This window comes from Strigops habroptila, chromosome 1 (genome assembly GCF_004027225.2).
Source record: "Strigops habroptila isolate Jane chromosome 1, bStrHab1.2.pri, whole genome shotgun sequence".
NCBI lineage: Eukaryota > Metazoa > Chordata > Aves > Psittaciformes > Psittacidae > Strigops > Strigops habroptila.
In genome coordinates this window covers 27,000,461-27,019,344 of record NC_044277.2, presented here as the reverse complement: position 1 = coordinate 27,019,344, position 18,884 = coordinate 27,000,461, and the positions used below count along the sequence as shown (strand labels likewise).

At 36.8% G+C, this 18,884-nt stretch overlaps 1 protein-coding gene across 4 annotated transcripts in view; it reads left to right on the top strand.

Moving 5' to 3' along the window:
* The window catches only part of CPNE3 (copine 3), a 44,671-nt gene that overhangs the window by 19,899 nt on the left and 5,888 nt on the right, over positions 1-18,884 (top strand). For 2 of the 4 annotated variants that reach the window (XM_030508287.1, XM_030508267.1), the window contains exons 2-11: positions 7,613-7,752; positions 8,398-8,577; positions 9,759-9,833; positions 10,290-10,361; positions 11,167-11,250; positions 12,918-13,007; positions 16,307-16,405; positions 17,026-17,112; positions 17,766-17,825; positions 18,719-18,852. In XM_030508287.1, the coding sequence (XP_030364147.1) occupies positions 7,621-7,752; positions 8,398-8,577; positions 9,759-9,833; positions 10,290-10,361; positions 11,167-11,250; positions 12,918-13,007; positions 16,307-16,405; positions 17,026-17,112; positions 17,766-17,825; positions 18,719-18,852 (1,013 nt within the window). In that variant the 5' untranslated portion in view covers positions 7,613-7,620. Of the gene's footprint in view, positions 1-60; positions 172-3,682; positions 4,335-7,612; positions 7,753-8,397; positions 8,578-9,758; positions 9,834-10,289; positions 10,362-11,166; positions 11,251-12,917; positions 13,008-16,306; positions 16,406-17,025; positions 17,113-17,765; positions 17,826-18,718; positions 18,853-18,884 lie in introns of those variants that run through there. The other 2 variants (XM_032920340.1, XM_030508277.1) reach the window with 2 other exon arrangements.

The following is an 18,884-nucleotide window of genomic DNA, read 5'->3' as shown; positions in this document are numbered from 1 at the left end:
GCTGTGCCGCTAGCGGCAGCTGCCCTCACCGTGCCCTCTGGTGACACACCCGCAGGTGTCCGGACCGCTTCTTGCTCCCAGACGCGGGCCGCCCTCCGCGGGGCTGGCCACGGGGTTCGGCGGAGCTCCGGCGTCAGTCGCCTGATCCGCCGTCCCTTGGCCTGCGTGCAGGTAGGGCTGCGTGCCGGAGCGCTGGAGTGCGGGAGGCCAGCGTCCGTGGCGGTGTAGCGCTGCTCCCTTTAGAGAGGAAGCTGTCAGAAGTCATCGTCTTTCCTAGAACACTCGCTGTTCTTCCTGAGCGGCTGCTAGAGTGGGTGGTTGCGTTTTTTCTGTCTTAATTGCAGTTGCACAACAAGCTGACACGCATGTTGTCATAATTTACTCTTCCACTAGGGAAAAGTTAAAATATGAAAGCTTTTCACTTTGCTTCGTTACTCATATCTTGAGGGTGCCTTAATATGCATTGCCCTGCCTCCAAAACTTACATTTGTTTTCTTGGGAGTTTTAAGTCCCTGAAAGTTCAGGTTAGAGATGTTTCACGGTGGTACAGAAGGGTTATTAGTGAAAGCAATTAGTTACAAACTTAATCCCAGATTTTTTTTTTTTTTTTTTTTTTAAGTTGAAATTTTAAACTTTACGTATTAGGAAAAAATTTCTTTACTCTGAGGGTGGTGAGGCACTGGCACAAGTTGCCCGGAGAAGTTGTGTCTGCCTCATCCCTGGCACTGTTCAAGGCCAGGTTGGACAGGGCTTTTAGCAACCTGGTCTAATAGAAGGTGTCCCTGCCCATGGCAGGGGGTTGGATGATCTTTAAGGTCCCTTCCAACCCAAACCATTCTGTGATCCTATGATATGTATAATTACAGAGGTAAGATGGTTTCAGAGAGTGCACAGAACACCAATAAACATTAGAAGAAAAAAAGTAAGCAATAAATGGGTAGAGGAGCAAGAAGAGCCAGACAGAGGTCTTTTTGTTCTTCTGTTATAGTGTTAGGAAGAATTCAATGTTTTTCCAGTAAGAATGAAGTTACTTCTTTTCAAGTGACTGATAGACCAATTTTAGTGTTGAAAGCAAAAATCCATTTCTGGTAGGTTGAATAACTAAGCCATTATTAACTGTCATCTGCCAGAATTCCAAGGTAGCAGTCCTGTACCACAGTGGTTTTACAGCCTTGTGTTATGCCCAAGGCGTTTAATGTTTCTTCAGAATTTAAGGCTAAAGGGAAGCCATAGCAGCTATTTTGTACAAACACCACCAAAGATTGTTCTTTTAGGAGGAATAAAACTGAACTTGACAGGTTAATATTATTACCTGGGATGGAGTTTAATTTTTCCTTTTTCCCCTATTCTGATTTAGAATCAGATCCTGTCATTACCATGTTTTCCTTTAGGTGATACCTTTAGGGACAAAATTAAGTAGTAAGACACATTTCCTTCCTTACTAATTTGGTTTATTTTTCAGTGAAAGTCAGAGTGCTCTTCCAACATAATACATGATCGAGTTAGTATTTGTAGGTATTAGTTCCTGTTAAACCCAACAAAGTTTCCAGATAGGATGTAGAATTATGGTGCTCCTTACTGGTTTATGATTTTAAATGTCTTTTCCAGCCTAAACAATTCTATGTTTAAGGTCTTTGGCTTATCTTTAATATTGCTTTAGATGAGATGCTGTTGCTCAGGGCTTTAAAAATGGCATTATTAAGTGTTTGAAGGGTTTCTGAGTATAGGAGTTTGGGGGCTGTGTTTCTGAGTCTGAGCATTTGTTTAAGAAATATTCTTAATTATTTGGATCACTTGCTTCCTACTTTCTTCTGTGGTTGAGAGAAGCCTGTATCCGGTAGATCCTTCCTATCCTGTAGGTGGATCAGGTGCACGTGTTCACTCAGTGCTTTATGCAAGGCATAGTTAGGAGCCAGCTGAATTAGTTCCAGTGGTGGCAACTTGCTTACAGTGCTTCTCACATCCTGGAGGGTTATTACGAAATCCTCATGGTGGGTAGTTAGCACATGTGCAATAATCTGATGGTTCTGGGAAGCAGCATGATTGCTGTGTGCCTTTGTTCAGTGCTACTGCCTGTGTGTATGCAGAGCATGTATGATGCCTCCCAGGCACAGTGAATGCAGAGTGCAAGTAGCTGCTGTGATAGTGAATTGAAGAACAGCTGACTGCAGAGCTCTTGGTTTGCCTACAGGAAGGTTTGAAATACATCTGGGCAGTAGTAAAGTGTAATTTTGTGATTGTCAGTTTCAGGTTAGTGTTACTGTTTATGCTGAGATATAAAATGATATTTTGTATGCCAGACCATTGTGGAATAATGTTTTTATGGATTTTTCTTTGGCAACCATTAGCTTTAGCAGCGTAGGAAAGCATTGGTTTCTCAGAGCATAAGCCACATTGGGAGCTTGGAAGCCAGTGATTTTGGCCTACTTACTTGAAAATGCCATCGCCTTATTGGGGGGGGGGGGGGGGGGAAGCATTATATGAATAGGGAAAAAAAAAAAAGTAATCCAATGTTTGTTCTTGAAATCTTAAAGGGCTTTTCTTGCTGGACTTTTTAAACATCTCATTTACATTGTCCTTTGTTCTCTAACAATGGCTCTGAGTTTCCCTAAATAATCTTTACAGTGCTGCTGTCTTGGACACGGAAAACTGTTGGACAGGTTGTTTATTTTGAGGAACTCTAGTTCCTCAAAGTATATGCACTTAAACCTGTTACTTTGATTGATATATGGGAATAACAATTCTTGGTTTTAGTTTGCGTTCATTCAACATTTTAATGCTACTATTGAAGCTTAGCCTTCTTCCAAGAACCCCAGAGGCGGACCTCTGAGGTAAGTTGCCATAAACTCATGTTTAAGAACTGGTATTTGTAACAGTGAAGTGTCACAACATGCCAGACTTGAAATGGACTGTAAGAAGGTTTAGTCTAAAACATGTGATCACTTGCATCTTGTTCCTGCAATGAAACGCAGCAAGTTTTAGCGAGATAGAAGTTTTTCTCTCTTCTAGATAATGTTGATTGTGTAAAGTCAGTCAGTGGCTCTACACAGAGAAATTGCAATAAAGAATACACTATTTAAAATACTATTAAAATTGCGTAGTCCATAGATTGTTTTCCATAAAGTAATTGATTTTAAAATATTCTGATAAAACACGCATGCAGGAAACACATTTTCCCCAGGCTGAATGCTCTCTGCTTAAAACCAAGTTTTGATTTTAGGACATCTGTGTTTCTTAATTTTCCTGTTCAGGGCACAATATTACCTTTTATAGTTTAGCTCACTTGGATCAAAACATGATGCAATATTCTTAAAATAGTGTTATGTGATGAGGATGCTGGGAAGAATCTTTAGCATTACAGATGTGTCTAAAGGATGAATGCACATATTCAGGAATAAAAAAGTCAACAGAAGGGTATTTAGAAATGGCTGTTTCTAAGTCATTTGGTGAGCAAGCATCCTATAAGTTTACACACATTAATAAACACATTAATAGTTTCTGGTTTGTGCGGTGGGAATTTTTAAAAATAGAATTCTGAATGTGTTCTTTGGCAAGGTAACCTAATGATAGATTTTTATGTCTATCTACAAATAGTTGCATGACTTGTTACGCCAGTGTGCTACCAGTCCAGTGGATAAGTACTTGAGCTGCCTGAGTATGATGAAGCTTGTATAAACAGATGATTCATTTCCCACAGAGAAAACAATGTCTCTCTTCTCACACGCTCATATGCCTCAGATTTCTTAAATGTTAACTCGTTATTTTTGTTTGGAGTAATCCCCAGTAAAATGAGTTCTGAGGTTATTAGGGTTTTATCAGTGTAATCTCACTTGTTCAATGAAGAGTTACATAATTACTTCATGCATACTAAGTAGTGAATGTGAGAAGGGGTAGCTTACACTCAAGGTTTGTGTGAGTCTTCAAATACAGAGTGGTTAAAGTTGAGATGTATTACTTTGAGCTGCTTCTGTTACTTAACTTGTCAGCACATCAGTTAGTGCCGCAGGACAATTGTATTAGCTGTGTTGTATTTAAAGAGAGAGAGGGAAAAAGAGGAGCCAGAATTCAGATTTACAGCTTTTAGAGCAGCCTCTAATTTTCAGATGCGATTATGAAACAGCCTTTGTAACTTTACATGAAATGTCAGCTCCTGTGAGGTTGTCCATTTCCTTGAGAATTGAAGGGTTACCTTGAGATTTTTTTTTAACGTATGTTTATATACAAGTAGCCCAAGATCAGTAGAAATTGTGTTACTACTAGCCCCATCAGTGGAAAGAAGCATCCATGTGTTGTAATTTCATTGTCAGCTTCTTGCAGCAGATGTGGTGTTTTCTGGGAGTACGTTGTCATTCTCTTGCTCTTTGCATATGCAACTGTTCTAAAGACAGGCTAGAGGGCTATGCTGAGGTTGTGAATTGAGAAGGTTAGATTGTCAGATGTTGTCTCCCAGGTTACTTTCATTTAAACCTTGTTTTGTCCATCTTTGTGCCAGCTCTTCCTTTCACCCTTCTTGTGAAAGACTGTTGTAAGAAGTGCTGTTATTGCTTGGTCTTGCAATAGAAGAGGTTCTACGGGGGACAGGCCTAGAGATCTTTACCGCAAAAAATTCTGTTTGCAGGATATGGTGTCTTAGTCCTGTCTGAAAGAGCAGAGCGTGAACAATTGCATACACTGAATGTTCAGGACAGTAAAGCTTCATATGCATTATTACAGGTTTAGACTTGGTTCAAGACTTTAATTTTTACAGTCTGTCTGAATAATTAATTTATTTCCTTGTTGCCATCTGCCCAGATTTGTGGGAAATACTTAATAATCCAAGAAGGATTGGAGCACCCTTTTTACATGGTACTGCTTGTTTCAGTCTGGCGCACAGTTTAGACAAAATGCTTTAAGTGTAGCATTATAGCTAGGTCAGCTGATCAGCAATAGACTTTATTAGAAAGTTCGGAATTGTTTTCCCTGCTCTTTCTGTGTCCATCCGGGCCATGAGGTGACTACAAAATATGGATTTTGGGTCTATTGTCAGTAGCTCACGGGAATGAGGAAATGTTCTGTGACAGCAACAGCTTACATCAGAACAGGTTTGAGACTTCTGACTGAAGGCAGTGATGCCAAACCCGGCTAGAGCAGTGCTCACTTCATTAGTCCTTTTGTCTACTTGTAGTTATGTATTTCTGCTTGTCAGATGGGGAAGCACCTATAGTTATAAACATGTCGTTGTACTACTCTGGATGGTTACCTGGGCAAGCCTGTACTCTTCTCTAGTATTGCAGCCTCAACAGGATTGCTGCAGTCTGACAGTTCCCAGATGCTCTGTTAAAAGATGATTCTGATGATAGATCTGTTCCTTCGCAGTTAGAATTCTGTGTTTACAGTTTCTGTTGAAAAGCAGACATTGGCTGGGTTATTTGGTGGACACCACTTATCCCCAGTAGAGTCATTATGATGGAATTCAAAGAACATTATGATTGGTGGAACTGCAAGGAAAGACTAGTCCTTGGCGTAGAGTTTTGCTTTGATAGTGACAGCTCAAGCAGAAGAATTTGTAATATACTTAGTTGACCTAATCATGCTCTTGAGTGGCCTAGACATTTCATAGGGTCAGGAACGAGTTATCTCCCTTGTGTCCATACATTGCTGCAGTTCAGAATTTGGATGCTGCAAGTTCTGCTGTACAATTTATAAATTAATTTTCAGTCTTCAAGGTAAGCTAATACTGTGTATAGAGCATCATTTTGTCAGCAGAAAGTTTGTTTTTTTTTTTGGAAACTGGCATTAAGGAGTCATGCACTGGTCTGTACTGGATTCTGTGGGCAAAGCCACTGACTATTAATGAGCTCTGTCTGGCAGCCAGGAAAGCAAGAGGGGAATGGAAAATACCAGTGTAAAAAAGAACCAGGGGGAAAGGGGCAGACTGCTTTTAGAGGTATGCTTTCTAAGCATAAAAGCCATTGGTTTTAAAACAATTTAAATACTTAGACTTTCACTTTTTTCCCCTCAAGGACAATGACCGAAACTTGGTAAAGTCATGGGAGCAAAAGATACTCAAAGATGGAATCATTTTTAGGTGTTTGGGGAGGTTCAGTAGGATTTCCATAAATCTGACATGCTTCCTCCTAAAAATAATGTGTGTGCATGGATGATTGAGTGGTTCTTTCACAGATGATTTATATTTACTTCATTCTCCAAAGGTCCATCTCTAAGTTGGCAAAACAGCAAAACAGATGTCCATCTCTTAAATAGCAAGATGGGAGAGGCACTATGTGAAGTGTGCCCAGGTGGAATAAAAGAAGCCTCATGAAAACTCCCTCAGACCACTCTGTTTTTTCCTCCTGTTTTCAATTCATCATTCCTCTTTTCCATGTTCCTTTCCCTTTTTGCCTCTAAAAAAAAGTTCCTTTTCACCAAATGTCATAGGAATACAGTGAAAGGAAGAGAGATGTGTTGGGTTAAGTGTATTTTTATGTTCAAGTACACTATATGTGTATGGTGCAAGTGAGCTGGCTAGATAGAAGCAGATGCCTTTCCTTTCTTGTTCTATTTAGTGTCTCATGCACTTTCAAGATAAGTTAATACTGTGTCTAGACTATGGACTTACTGTGGAAAAGGAGAACCTGAAGAAGCTTGGGAACTTCCAAGATAGGCTGCATGTGGAAAGATTTGGAAGTTTTAGTCTCTGAGTCAAGGGCAGTTGCACTGTAGAGGCTCACCTCCCAAAGAGATGTTGGAAATGATCAGTTGTGTTCCTGAAGAGTATAATTATAGAGGGTTTTTTATAGACAAAATGTCTGCTGCTCAGAACTAATTTGGCTTGCAAATGCCAATTATCCCAACATGGGATTCATAATTGGTAATGAAGTTATTTCTGTAGGTTTGTAATATCTGCTGGTCTTTTCAGTTCCAGTGGAGAATGATTGACATACTTAAGAAGAAACATAAGAAAGGTTTCAGTTGTTCTTTATTTTCAAATGAACCTCCAAAAAGAGCTCTTCCTCTTAATTCTTGATTGTTACTTGACTTCAAAGTTTTTTTATCCCTATTATAAAAAATTAGGTGGTTTTGAAGATTTGCTAAAGCAAGATCAGCTATTCCTGGTACCCACTTAAACTCCTTTTCCAGTTCTGCCATGCTCATGGCTTCAGCTTTTTGTTACAAAGGTTTGGTTGGGGAGTATGTCACATGACTTTTTTTCCTTATTCATTGACTTCTTATTAATATTTACATTACAAGATACTGGCATTTGTGTGGCATACATCATTACAGGATGTACTTTAAAGCTTGTGAAGTTTTATTGTCAGCAGTTCACTGTGAACAGTTTCCTGTTTGTGGTATCTCCCATTTTCTACTTGGTTCCTCAAGCATTCTAAGAAACCTGATCTTGTTTCTTATGTGCAGATTTTAAAATGAAGTTTTATACAAAGCCAAGAGTGCGACAGTAATACTGTAATGTTGGTACATCATAAATCTTAAAATTTGCATTTGGAGCCTCAAATTTCACTCTTGACAAGCTAACAGTTCTAGTGATCAGTCGGAGAATTAATGCATTGTGACAATCCCGTTGTTTGCTTTTTAGTCCATTTTTAAAATAACGATTTCTGTTGATGCCTTCTAGCTTAACAAATGGCGGCACAGTGTGTGACAAAGGTGGAGCTGACTATTTCCTGCACCAGTCTCTTGGATAAAGATGTTGGTTCCAAGTCAGACCCGCTGTGCGTGCTTCTTCAGAGCACCAGTGGTCAGCAGTGGTATGAGGTACAGTGTGATGCTTCTCATGAATCTGCTAAAACCACCATTTACATTGTTGGGCCTTTTAAAACACTGGAGTGTATGATTGCATTAAAATATTTTAATCATATAGCAGCACCTCTGAATACTTTTCATTAGATTATGTCTATAATAGTTACACAGGCAGCACACTAATAATTGTTTTCTAATTAATACTTACACTTGTCTGATTTTTAGCACTGTTCCCCCAGCCACGTGTGGACCAACAGAATAAGTCTTCTAAGTGGTTAGATGTTCTTTTATAAATACAGCATAAATACAGTTCTGGGGTCTCATCCTGAATTTGACAATATATCATTTTTATGTTGGTCTTCTCTATGCAGGAATAAATACCCCTTACAGGGAGCAAAGAAAAACAGTTCCTCCAATATCTCTCTGACTTACAGCAGTGGATTTTGTAACATATTTATATTTGAAAAATATAAATATATTACAAATATAAATTTGAGTTATAAATATATAAATATATTTATAGTTAATGAAAGGTTTGTAGGAAGATATGGCTTTATACTTCATAGTAAGAAGAATTTTTGAAAGTCTTTAATAGTATATTATTTGAATGCTTGTTTGGTTGGTGAAATACTGGATAAAGCGGTATCTTTCTAACTGCAGATTGATCGCACAGAGAGAGTTAAGAATTCCTTGAACCCAAAGTTCGCCAAGAAATTCCTAATTGATTACTATTTTGAGCTTGTTCAGAAACTTAAATTTGGAATATATGACATCGATAACAAAACCTTTGATCTGAGTGATGATGACTTCTTAGGAGAATTTGAATGTACACTGGGACAAGTAAGTATGCAGATGATTTCCCTTAGAATTAAGAAAATAAAAGTTGCGTATATAAGTTACGTTAAATTTACCACTATCTTCTTGTGTAGTTGGAGTATTCTTAAACTGAATAGGATTCCCTTAATTTGTTTCTTCAAGCCTCAGTTCAGTGTATGTACATTTTATTTGCAAAAGGTCTTGCGATGGTGCCCTGAAATGTTCTTTAGGATGGTGACTGTCCAGATTCCTGTCTGAAAGTAAGTGGACTGTCAATGAGCACAAAGTAGTAATTGCTATTTATTTACTGTAGTACTCAAATTCTTACTTTTAGGCTCCATAAAAAGAGAGTTGGGTATAGTAACATAAAGAATGTTCATAAGGGCTATGTTAATCTTGTAATTTTCTTTCCACTCAAGGCAAGCAGCAATGATTCTGGTTCTGCCTACTGTTGATTTCATTCCCATTTCCCAATCAAATTCTGCTATTGGTGCTATCACAATCAGGCAGCTTCTTTTTAGCTTGTTCTAATAGATCCTTTGAAGGCACTTCCTAGGAGAGGCGTCTTGGGATTTTTTCTCCCCTGCATCTAAAGTATTTTTATTTTCAGTGCATTATGGAGACAGAGGCATGGTGAAATGAAATTCAGTAACAATTTAAAATTAATCATTCATTCTTAAAGAAGGACCTGTAGAATGAGTAGACAAACTTCTGAAAAGCATTGCCAGCAGAGGATAAAGTAAAATCAACTAGAAACGCTGCAGGGGGAGTCTGATGTTTGTTTCCCTGACAAACATTGTGTTTATAAATCTGTTTGCTGAACCCCTTAATGAAACGTGGCTTGCATGTGTTTGAATGGTACATACGAAAAACTTAAGAACGGTTTGAGATTGGAACTTAAGGTATTTGTCCATTATGTGTATCATGTTACTAGAAGACATTTCATTTCATAGTGCTCCTGAAACTCTGCATGTGTTCATCTGCATACGTATTTTAAAATTTTGAAGTGTATTAAGTATTACCTATTTACTTATAGAAGATCATGAAAAGTAAATGCCATGCTGTCATCTTCATGATAAAGGAAAAATTACTAAAAAGAAAATACTCCACTATCTGATTTCATTCTTTTGAAAATCTATTAAATTGTGCTACTTGTACATTAAATTGTGCTACTAATGCTTGATACACAAATTTTGTCTTGGCAGATAGTTTCTAGCAGGACTCTAACAAAACCATTAGTACTCAAAAATGGGAGACCTGCTGGAAGAGGAAGTATTACGGTAAGACAGTATTTAGTATTTATACTTAAATGTTTTGGTGTTTGGTTTGTTTGTTTGTTTGGGTTTTTTTGAGTTAGTGGTTTGAACACAGTATGTGTAACCTACAGTGCTGTAAAAGGTATCTTAAAGCTTTTTATTTATGTTTTTTCCCCTCCACTAATTTTTTTGTCATCCAGAAGAAGAGCAGCCCACCTTCTGCATCTCTAGGTCTCATTGCATCCATAAAATAATTACGGCATCCAGTGTGCTACTGTTTGGGCAATATCTTTAATTGTCAGTATCGTCATCTAGTGAATCCCAATATCAGATCAAATTATTCCTCCCTCCCCCCACTCCATTTTTTAATGTTTCATTTGTGAGCAAGCGTGATTTATTTTAATGGACCTGTTGTGAATATGAGAAAACTATGTAGTTCCTGAATACAAATTAAGAATTTAATTTTGTTTGCCTTTGTAGATTACAGCAGAAGAAGTGAAGGACAACAGGGTGGTTGTGTTGGAAGTAGAAGCAAGGAAACTGGACAACAAGGTATTTAAGCCGTTGCTGTTTCTTAGTGAAATCAGAATCTTGTCAAAACAGGAAACATTAAAATGTTTGGGGTTTTTCGTTTTTTGTTTTTTGTTGGGTTTGGTTTTTTCTGAAATAAATCCATTAAGATTTTTCTTGTGCTAATAAATTGAAGAAAGATGGTTTCACAGTAACTTTATTAGCTGTTTTGAAATGAACTATAACGTGTTTCTAAAAAAGCCAAGTGCATTTCAGAATAGTGTGTGAACAGCATGCTTCCATTTAAATGTAAATACTTACATTTAATCATAAAGATAAGGGAGTTTGGTATACTGATTGGTTTGAATAGGTGTATAAATGATTACCTGCTAGCTCTGTGAAATAACTGGTCAAGAGTGCACTTGGAGTGTATAAATCTGTTATGTAAATGTTTTGGGGCTGGCTAAAATGACTATTTAGAAAGACTTTTAAAAACAAAATTAATACTGGAAAAAAAGTTACTTTCCCAGTTGATTTAATGATACTTTTTTGAACTGGATGAAATCCTTAGTTTTCTAACTAAGAAGTATTATGATGGATAGTATAAATATTCTTTTGCATGAGTTGTCAGGTATCTAGTATGTGAACACTACAGAACTTTTATCCTAAATTGACAGACATGCCCTGTTTTTTTCCCTCTTTCATCAGACTTGCTTTTCTTCATCTAAAGCTTTTGTTCTATGAACATTTAGTTTGCTTTTTGTTAATCTAAGTGTGCTTTAACTGGCATTTCATAGCATTCGTGCCACAGGCTGTTCTGGGATAATTACTTGTTCTTTAAATACAGGATTTTTTTGGAAAGTCAGATCCTTATCTGGAATTCCACAAGCAGACTGGAGATGGAAACTGGGTGATGGTTCACAGAACAGAGGTAGGATATTTTCAGTCAACAACTTGGAGATTAAAGGTATTTGATTTCTAGTGTGTCACAGCACTAGAGGTACAGTGCCTTACAAAAAGAAGAGAATGGCCTGATAGTTGACACACAGACTGGTTAGAAGTGACCTCAGATCTTCCACTGATTTTATGATAGAATGAGAAGTTTACCTTACTCTGTTTCTGATTTATGCCATCCTGTTTTAAAGGAAAATACTTAAAAAAAACCAAAAAAAAAAAAAACCCACCCACAAAAAGCCAAACCCTGGTGCAAAACTTTCTGCAGTCTAAAAGAAAACAAAGGTTTTGAAAAGGTACTGTGTATCACACAGGGACATTTGTCTGAGTGCTGCTCTGAGGGCATTCCTGCGGCTGTGCTGTTCTTAGGTCAGTGTCACCTAGCTGTACTGTTTAATAATGAAAATAATTACACCAAATGGTTGCATAGCAAGGGCAAGCCAAGGATAATGCTGAGTGAAGGAAAACGTGCTTGAGCAGCAGCAGCATTCTACCCTGGAGGAGGTGCAGAGGTGCCATGGCAGCAGCTGACAGGGTAGGAGCAGGTTCAAAATGTCTCGCTGTAGTGGAAGCGCAGGCCCTAGTCACAACTGAGGTACTGTGCGCATTTGAAATGGTGACTGTGTTAATTTTGAAGCATGGAGGTTGGAGAAGTATAAATCCTTTTCGTGTCAGAATTATAAAACTCGTTTCTCTTGTAAGGTGGTTCTTCTGCGTAAATTTTATCTTTTTCATGAGGATTTCAGTCATTTTCAATTTTAGTAATAAATCCCAAATTTGCTATTCCAGCCTGGAACCGGCTGGAGGATTAGTTCTTTATGTTACAAATTTTAAAACCTTTTTATGTTCCTAACCATTATTTACTGTTTTCATTTTCAAAGGAGGTATTTCTTTCCTTTCCACTCATACAGTGCTGGAAGTAAAAGTATTACTATTATTAGGTATTATTAATTAAGTATTGCTTATTATGTGTAGTTTCTTGTGCTTTGTAAGATCATTATTTGATGTTTTGGGTATATTACAGATACTTTCCAGTTGACAAATTCTGAAGGTCATTCAGTATTATTCTTAAATGCCATGTTTTTAGTGTTCAATTTGAGACCTTTTATCCTCATGTACTGTTTCTGCTTAAGTATACGATGAATTTCTTGAGGGAATATTTCCATAAGTGGCATTTCAGAATAAATAGAAGCTGGAATGAATTACAATCTCCAGAGCATTGATGTATTCAGAATTTCCAATGTAATTGTTTTCCACTTCTCTTTGGTAAGCCACGCTTTCTTATATGTTCGTGTGTATATATTACATGTGTGTGATTATTTAAAAAAAAAAAAGGCAATATTTATGTAAAGATAAATTTAATTTTTGCAGTGTAGTGGCTGAATGATATAGTAAATCACAGTGCAGTCTAGAAAAATACGCAGCTGAAAGATACAGTCTCTTTTGGACAATGATATTGCTTGTTTAGAATGTTGTATTTGTTTATATATCCTATATGCTAGGATTTGGATTGCAGGAAGTGATTGACAGCAGCATTAGTCAACTGGTTTTGCTTACAAAGGTCATGGCGTGAAGGTATGACCCATTACAATGACTACTTTTCACTCCTGGGAATAATAGTATTTTGCCTTTTTGTAAAAACAGGTTATTAAGAACAACCTGAATCCAGTTTGGAGACCCTTTAAAATCTCTCTCAATTCTCTGTGTTACAGTGACATGGATAAGTTGATCAAGGTAATGTAAAGGAAATGTGTGTATTAATTAATGCATTAAAAAATGAGAGTGTGTAATAAATGGAAGATGTGTTATTCTAGTTATTGTCTCTGTTTCAAATTGAATTGAAAGTATTAGGTTTCTCGCTCTTATTTGAAATTTACAGAGATACATGCATGTTTTAGGGGGCAAAAATGTATCTCACATTTGTGATGCATTATCTGGTAAAAGTTGGTCTTTGAAAGTCTGGGAAAACAGTTAAACACAAGTAGGTTTGAAAAGACCCAGTTCAGTTTCTTACTTGGATCATACAGTTTTAGGGTTGCATCAGCCAGTATCAGTGGTGTTAAGATACTGTATAATGAAGGATGTGTGGTAAAGGCTAGAATGCACTTTGGTCTACATTATAGATCTTACAATACCTTGTTACTGGTGCAACAGGTAACACTAATGAAATTTTTAGTATACTACCTGATACAATTAATTACGCTTAATATACCAGCTGAGAGAATAGATGTGGACCAAATGTATCTTGTGCATGCCGGATGTAGCAATTTTTTCTCCTCAGATAGAACTGAACCTTCTGTCAGAAAGTCACCAAACCTGTAAAGTGATAGTTCTATCAGGACTGGTCTTTAACTCTTTGTATCTTCAAATCTTATCTTGAATAAATTATGTTTAACTTCTGAATGTTTTTCTTCAGGAATTCCCTTTAGGGGTGGAATTGAAGCTAAGGAACCAATCAAAAGGCCATTTATAATCTATTATGAATATGTTAGAAACCTGGTATTTTAGCATTTAAGAAAAAAAAACCCAAACGAATAAACCACTGTACTTGTCATTCTTCCTCTGGGAAGGAAAAATGAGAGCATGATCTGCATGTGACAGACAGGTATTAGTCATATGACTTGAGGTAGCCTGGAATATGCTTAACAGCCCCAGGGATCTGGGTGTTACAAGCACCTGTATAGATTTAAATACATAATTATAGATCAAACTAATGAACAACTTTAGAAGCCCAGAACCTGCTTCCCATACAGTTTCTGTATTTTTTCTTTCTCATTCCTTTCTGTTTCCCTTTTTCCCAAAATAGCTGTGTTAGCTCTTTCATCTCCATATATTGTAAATATATTTCTCTTTTTCAGTAAACAACCATACTAAAACTATAGACCATTGATTAAATTATATCTATTAAGATGGAGTAATTATCAGTTCTGTCATAATTTTAATAAAGCCTGTTCCTTGGAATCTTACCTCGCAAGTGTAGGTTTATTTCTAGAGGAAATAGATTTTACTTGGAGTTGTTACAGAGTTGCAGACAGACAGTAGGATTACGTCTTAATTTATAAATCCAGGAGCTATTACTTCAAACATTAAAATGCAGAAAGAATTGTATTATAATGTTGAAGGATTAAACAATGCTTTTAACAATTTTATATGTGCACAGTTGCATACGTAATGGGCTATTTGTCATAGTAAGTAAACCCACCAACTTTTCCATAATGAGTGGCTTGGTTTGTGTATCCCCAGCAATGCACAAACCAAGTTGGTTCTTTATCTTATGGTTTTATGGCTATATTCCATCTGAGTGTGTTTGCAGTTAATGAAGTTTTTCCATGTTGAAAATGTGAGCCTTTCATCTGAAGCAAGCATGGCTAGTTCTGCTGGGTCAAATACATATGCAGTCTTATCACCTGGTTCCCTAGTGCTTTTGTATGTCCAGGAGGAGCATACATAGAACAAAATAAATACTTCTGTCTTGCTTGGATAAGCATTGAAAATTGGCTTAGATGAGTCGCATATATCAAGCAAGACAAGCTTTGATCCCTTTAAAAGGAAAAATAACTAACTATGCTAACTGTGGGCAGGTATCTTAATTATTGCCTCAGGAAATGTCTTCTGTTTTAAATTTCAGGTACTGAAGAACTTGGCTGAGTATTTGATTGGCTTAACTTATGGCATTCAAAAGAATTTACATAGCATCTGCCATGAACATTAATTAGTCTTTCGGTTCTGTGGCTGCTTGTATGAGATTTAAGTTGCTATTCACTGCATGTGCATGCATTTATTTATTAGTGCATTCAAAATGTAGGAGTAGTGCAAACTGCAAGAGGCATGAGGCATGTTCTGCACAGCATAGAACTTGCAATTTACACATCATATTTTGTACTTCAACATTACTGTTTGTATTCAGAGGGTTAATTCCTCTCAGAAGCTCAAGTGTATGTGGAAGTTGGTTGTTTTACTTTGTTATTCCTAAATGAAGTGGCCAAGTAATCAACTGAATTGTTTCTTGAACATAATGTATGATTTTTTTTCAGTCTGGAAAGATGGACGTGAAAATAGCTGTTCAGTTCAAGCCCTCTATATTCAGAAAAGGTTTTCCTGAAGTTTGTTTTGATTCCAGTCTAATGGAGAACTCCTACTTTAACTCTTGGTTTATTATTGTTATTATTTATAATTACTTTTATTAGTTTATTTTTTTCTGTTATTTGATTAGCTAGCATGTCTGCATTGCTAAATTGAAATAAAGTATCAAAAGTGGATGGAACTAGCATATGCTATTATAGATAAATACGCAGCTTTTTTGTCTGGAAAGGCAGTTTGGTCACATTCATAAATTGAACTTTTAAAAAACAGAAATTGAGGGTGCTATAAATAGATAACTGGTAGAATTATACTCAAACTGATAGGTTCTTAGCAAAAAAAAGTTTATTTCACTTGTTCTGCCTTCTTTGGTAGGTTGGGGTGTTAAAAGATGTTAAAAAAAAATTGCGTCTTGTTTCTAGATTTAGGGCTGAACATATACTTCTAAATTCTGAGTTATCTTGAAGATGAGTAAAGTAATATAAAAGTGTTAATAAAACTCTTGTGATTGCTGAATAACTAATTGACTAATTTTTTGGCTGGATACTCAGAGATAGTTAAATTTCCTTAATACTTCTGAAAAATTGAGTCTCTTAATCCATGATTACAGTAGAAAAAAACTACATTATTCTCTTACTCTTCCCAACACCCCCACACTCCCAAAACATAGTTCGATATAATTGATGTTACTTGCTCATGCAAGACCTGAAGCTGTTTAGTATTTTCGTCTCTCCTTCACTCCAGTGAAAGATCTGGTCTGAAATGGGTTATATTGTTTTTTATCATACTTCATCCATAATTTTAAGTGTAACTCTATGCAATTCTAAGAGTGCAATCTCAGAAAAACTCCATGATATAAGAGATTCAGGTTTGCCTGAAGAAGTGCTATTGCAGTGTTCATTGCTTTTGTAGGGCCATTTCTGTTACTAACACTGAATAATGCTTCTTTTTAGGTTGAGTGCTATGACTATGATAGTGATGGATCTCATGATCTCATAGGAAGTTTTCATACTACAATGTCAAAACTGAAGGAAGCATCCCGGTCCTCACCTGTAAGTCCTACATAGTCTACCTGTGTGCTTTTGATAAGTTGTTTTACTCATTTGGAGGCAAAACTTAATGTCACTTGACTTGTGATATTGAAGTTGTTAGGCTGCACCTTAACAGTGCTGCTGTAGTTGGGGCTAACTCAGCATTTGCATTATGCATCCATTTCCCTGTGTGATGGCAGGAGGTGCTTAACCTGGCTCGGTGTTGACTGCACTAATAGGTTAAGGTAATGGTTTAATTGATGAAGCCTCAACAACTGTTTTTGGGAAGCTTATACATATAGGTCTTACTTCGTATGTTACTTCCATAGCTGCTTTGTTAAAGACATGATGATTCAGGCAAAAATCAAGTTTGTTAGTAGAATTCTCAGAGGTAAAATAGTACAATTTCGTTGGTTAAAATACAGTTGTCTAAACAAACGTATTTCTAAACTTTTTGGTAAGAAAAGATTTCTGTCTTGATAACGGCATTCTTGCTAATTTTTGGCAGGCTGGGTTTAATTTTGCTTGATAGTGAAACTTCATTTTTAATACAAGCCCAAAGTATCAGTCCTAGAATGAAGAATTTTTGTTGCATAAATGATATTTATAGTGCTTTTGTTGGATTGTTTGCGTTCATGCAGGTTGAATTTGAGTGCATCAATGAAAAGAAACGACAGAAGAAAAAAAACTATAAGAACTCTGGTATTGTGAGTGTTAAGCACTGTGAGGTCAGTGATGTATTCTGGTATTCTGTTTTTAAGTGTTCAGGCATAACAGCTGTCACGTATTTTGCTTCCATGCTCAAAGTGTAAGAAACTTTAAAATGTCTAGAAGTTTCAGACACAGTAGGTAGTTAAGGACTCTGATTCATATAAGGAGACAGATTGGCAGATGAATCACATGTCTGTCCTCCTCTGTCCCCTCACTTGAAGGTGCCATTTATATGGCAAAGGTCACTTGCAAATTTGTAAGGCCAATCCTGAACCACTGCATTTCCCAACTCACCATTTTATGGCGAATTAAAATCTGGTTAGTCTGTTATAATATGTTGATTTATAAATGATAGAGCTTTTGGACCTGCTTTGTTGTCTACCTGTAATTTTATAAAAGGCCTGATCCTGTTGCAATGATTGCCCACTTTGCAGTGGGTGGGTGAAATCTGTAGAGTAAAAGTATTGTAGAGCAAAAATATATATCTGTAGAAATCTGTAGAGTAAAAGTAGTGTAGAGTAGAAGTATATATCTGTAGATATCTGTAGAGTAAAAGTAGTGCTTTGTATGAGTAAAGGTAACAAATCTCAAAAGTTACTGCAATAATATTTATTAGTTTTCTCCCATTAAAAAAAAAAAGTTAATTTCTATAATGAACTTCTATTTTTAGATCATAGTAGAGTGCACATTCCTTGATTACATCATGGGTGGGTGTCAGCTGAATTTCACAGTAAGTTAAATCATTTATATAGAGTAGCTTTTGAGTTTTAGAATGAATGGAAATATATAATTGATTGCCCGTGTGCCTGTGCTCTTCATTTTATTATTGGTTTTTTTGGTTGGTTGGTTGTTTTGTTGTTGTTGCTTGGTTTGGTGGCAGTTTTGGGGGTTTTTTTTGGTTTTGGGGGTTTTTTTGTTTGTTTTGTTGTTTTTGGGTTTGGGTTTTTTTGTGGGTTTGGGGGGTTTTTGTTTTTGGGGGGGTTTGTTTGTTTGTTTGTTTTTTGTTTTTTGTTTTGTCCTGTAGCATGGAGGGGGAAGTCATTTTGCCAGAGTCCATCTAGTCTGTTTAGAAAAAATTATTTTCATGGCACAAAGCTCTGAACCTGTAGTTATGTTTGTTAGAAACTAACTGAGCTGTGTGGATGGCGCCCAAGGATAACCAAATGCAGTACAAATAGCAGTAAGATGTCTTCACCCTGATGATATACTTCATCACAAAAGCAAAGAAGACCCATTGAGGCTGGAGAAAGTACTGTCTCCAGGCTTCTGTGGTGTCGGTGGTACTTCTGAGAGGAAAGATGTGTATGGCAAGATAATGAAATTAGTTTAATAGCTATTGAAGAGCCACTGTGAATGGTAACTGAAAGTGAACACAGTGAAAACCTGACAGATGAAAGTCATTTCAGCCCTTCTGGCAAATGCAAAGCTGGTGATGGTTTTGTGGAGGCATTAAGTGTTAATATTCTAAGAAACCTGCATCTAAGTATTGTGCCTGTTAGATTTGTAGGTGTCCTGGTAACTACTGTTTACAACCCTTCCATGATTTTCACTTTGGCTTTGTGATTAATAAGAAAGATAATTTTACCACTAACAGCAATTTAATATAAACGTTGCATTTGACAGGTGGGGATAGATTTTACAGGCTCCAATGGAGACCCTCGCTCTCCAGACTCTCTGCATTACCTTAGCCCTAATGGAGTTAATGAATACCTAACAGCCATCTGGTCTGTAGGACTGGTCATTCAGGATTATGATACGTAAGCTTTAGATTTTTATTTGAATAACTTTT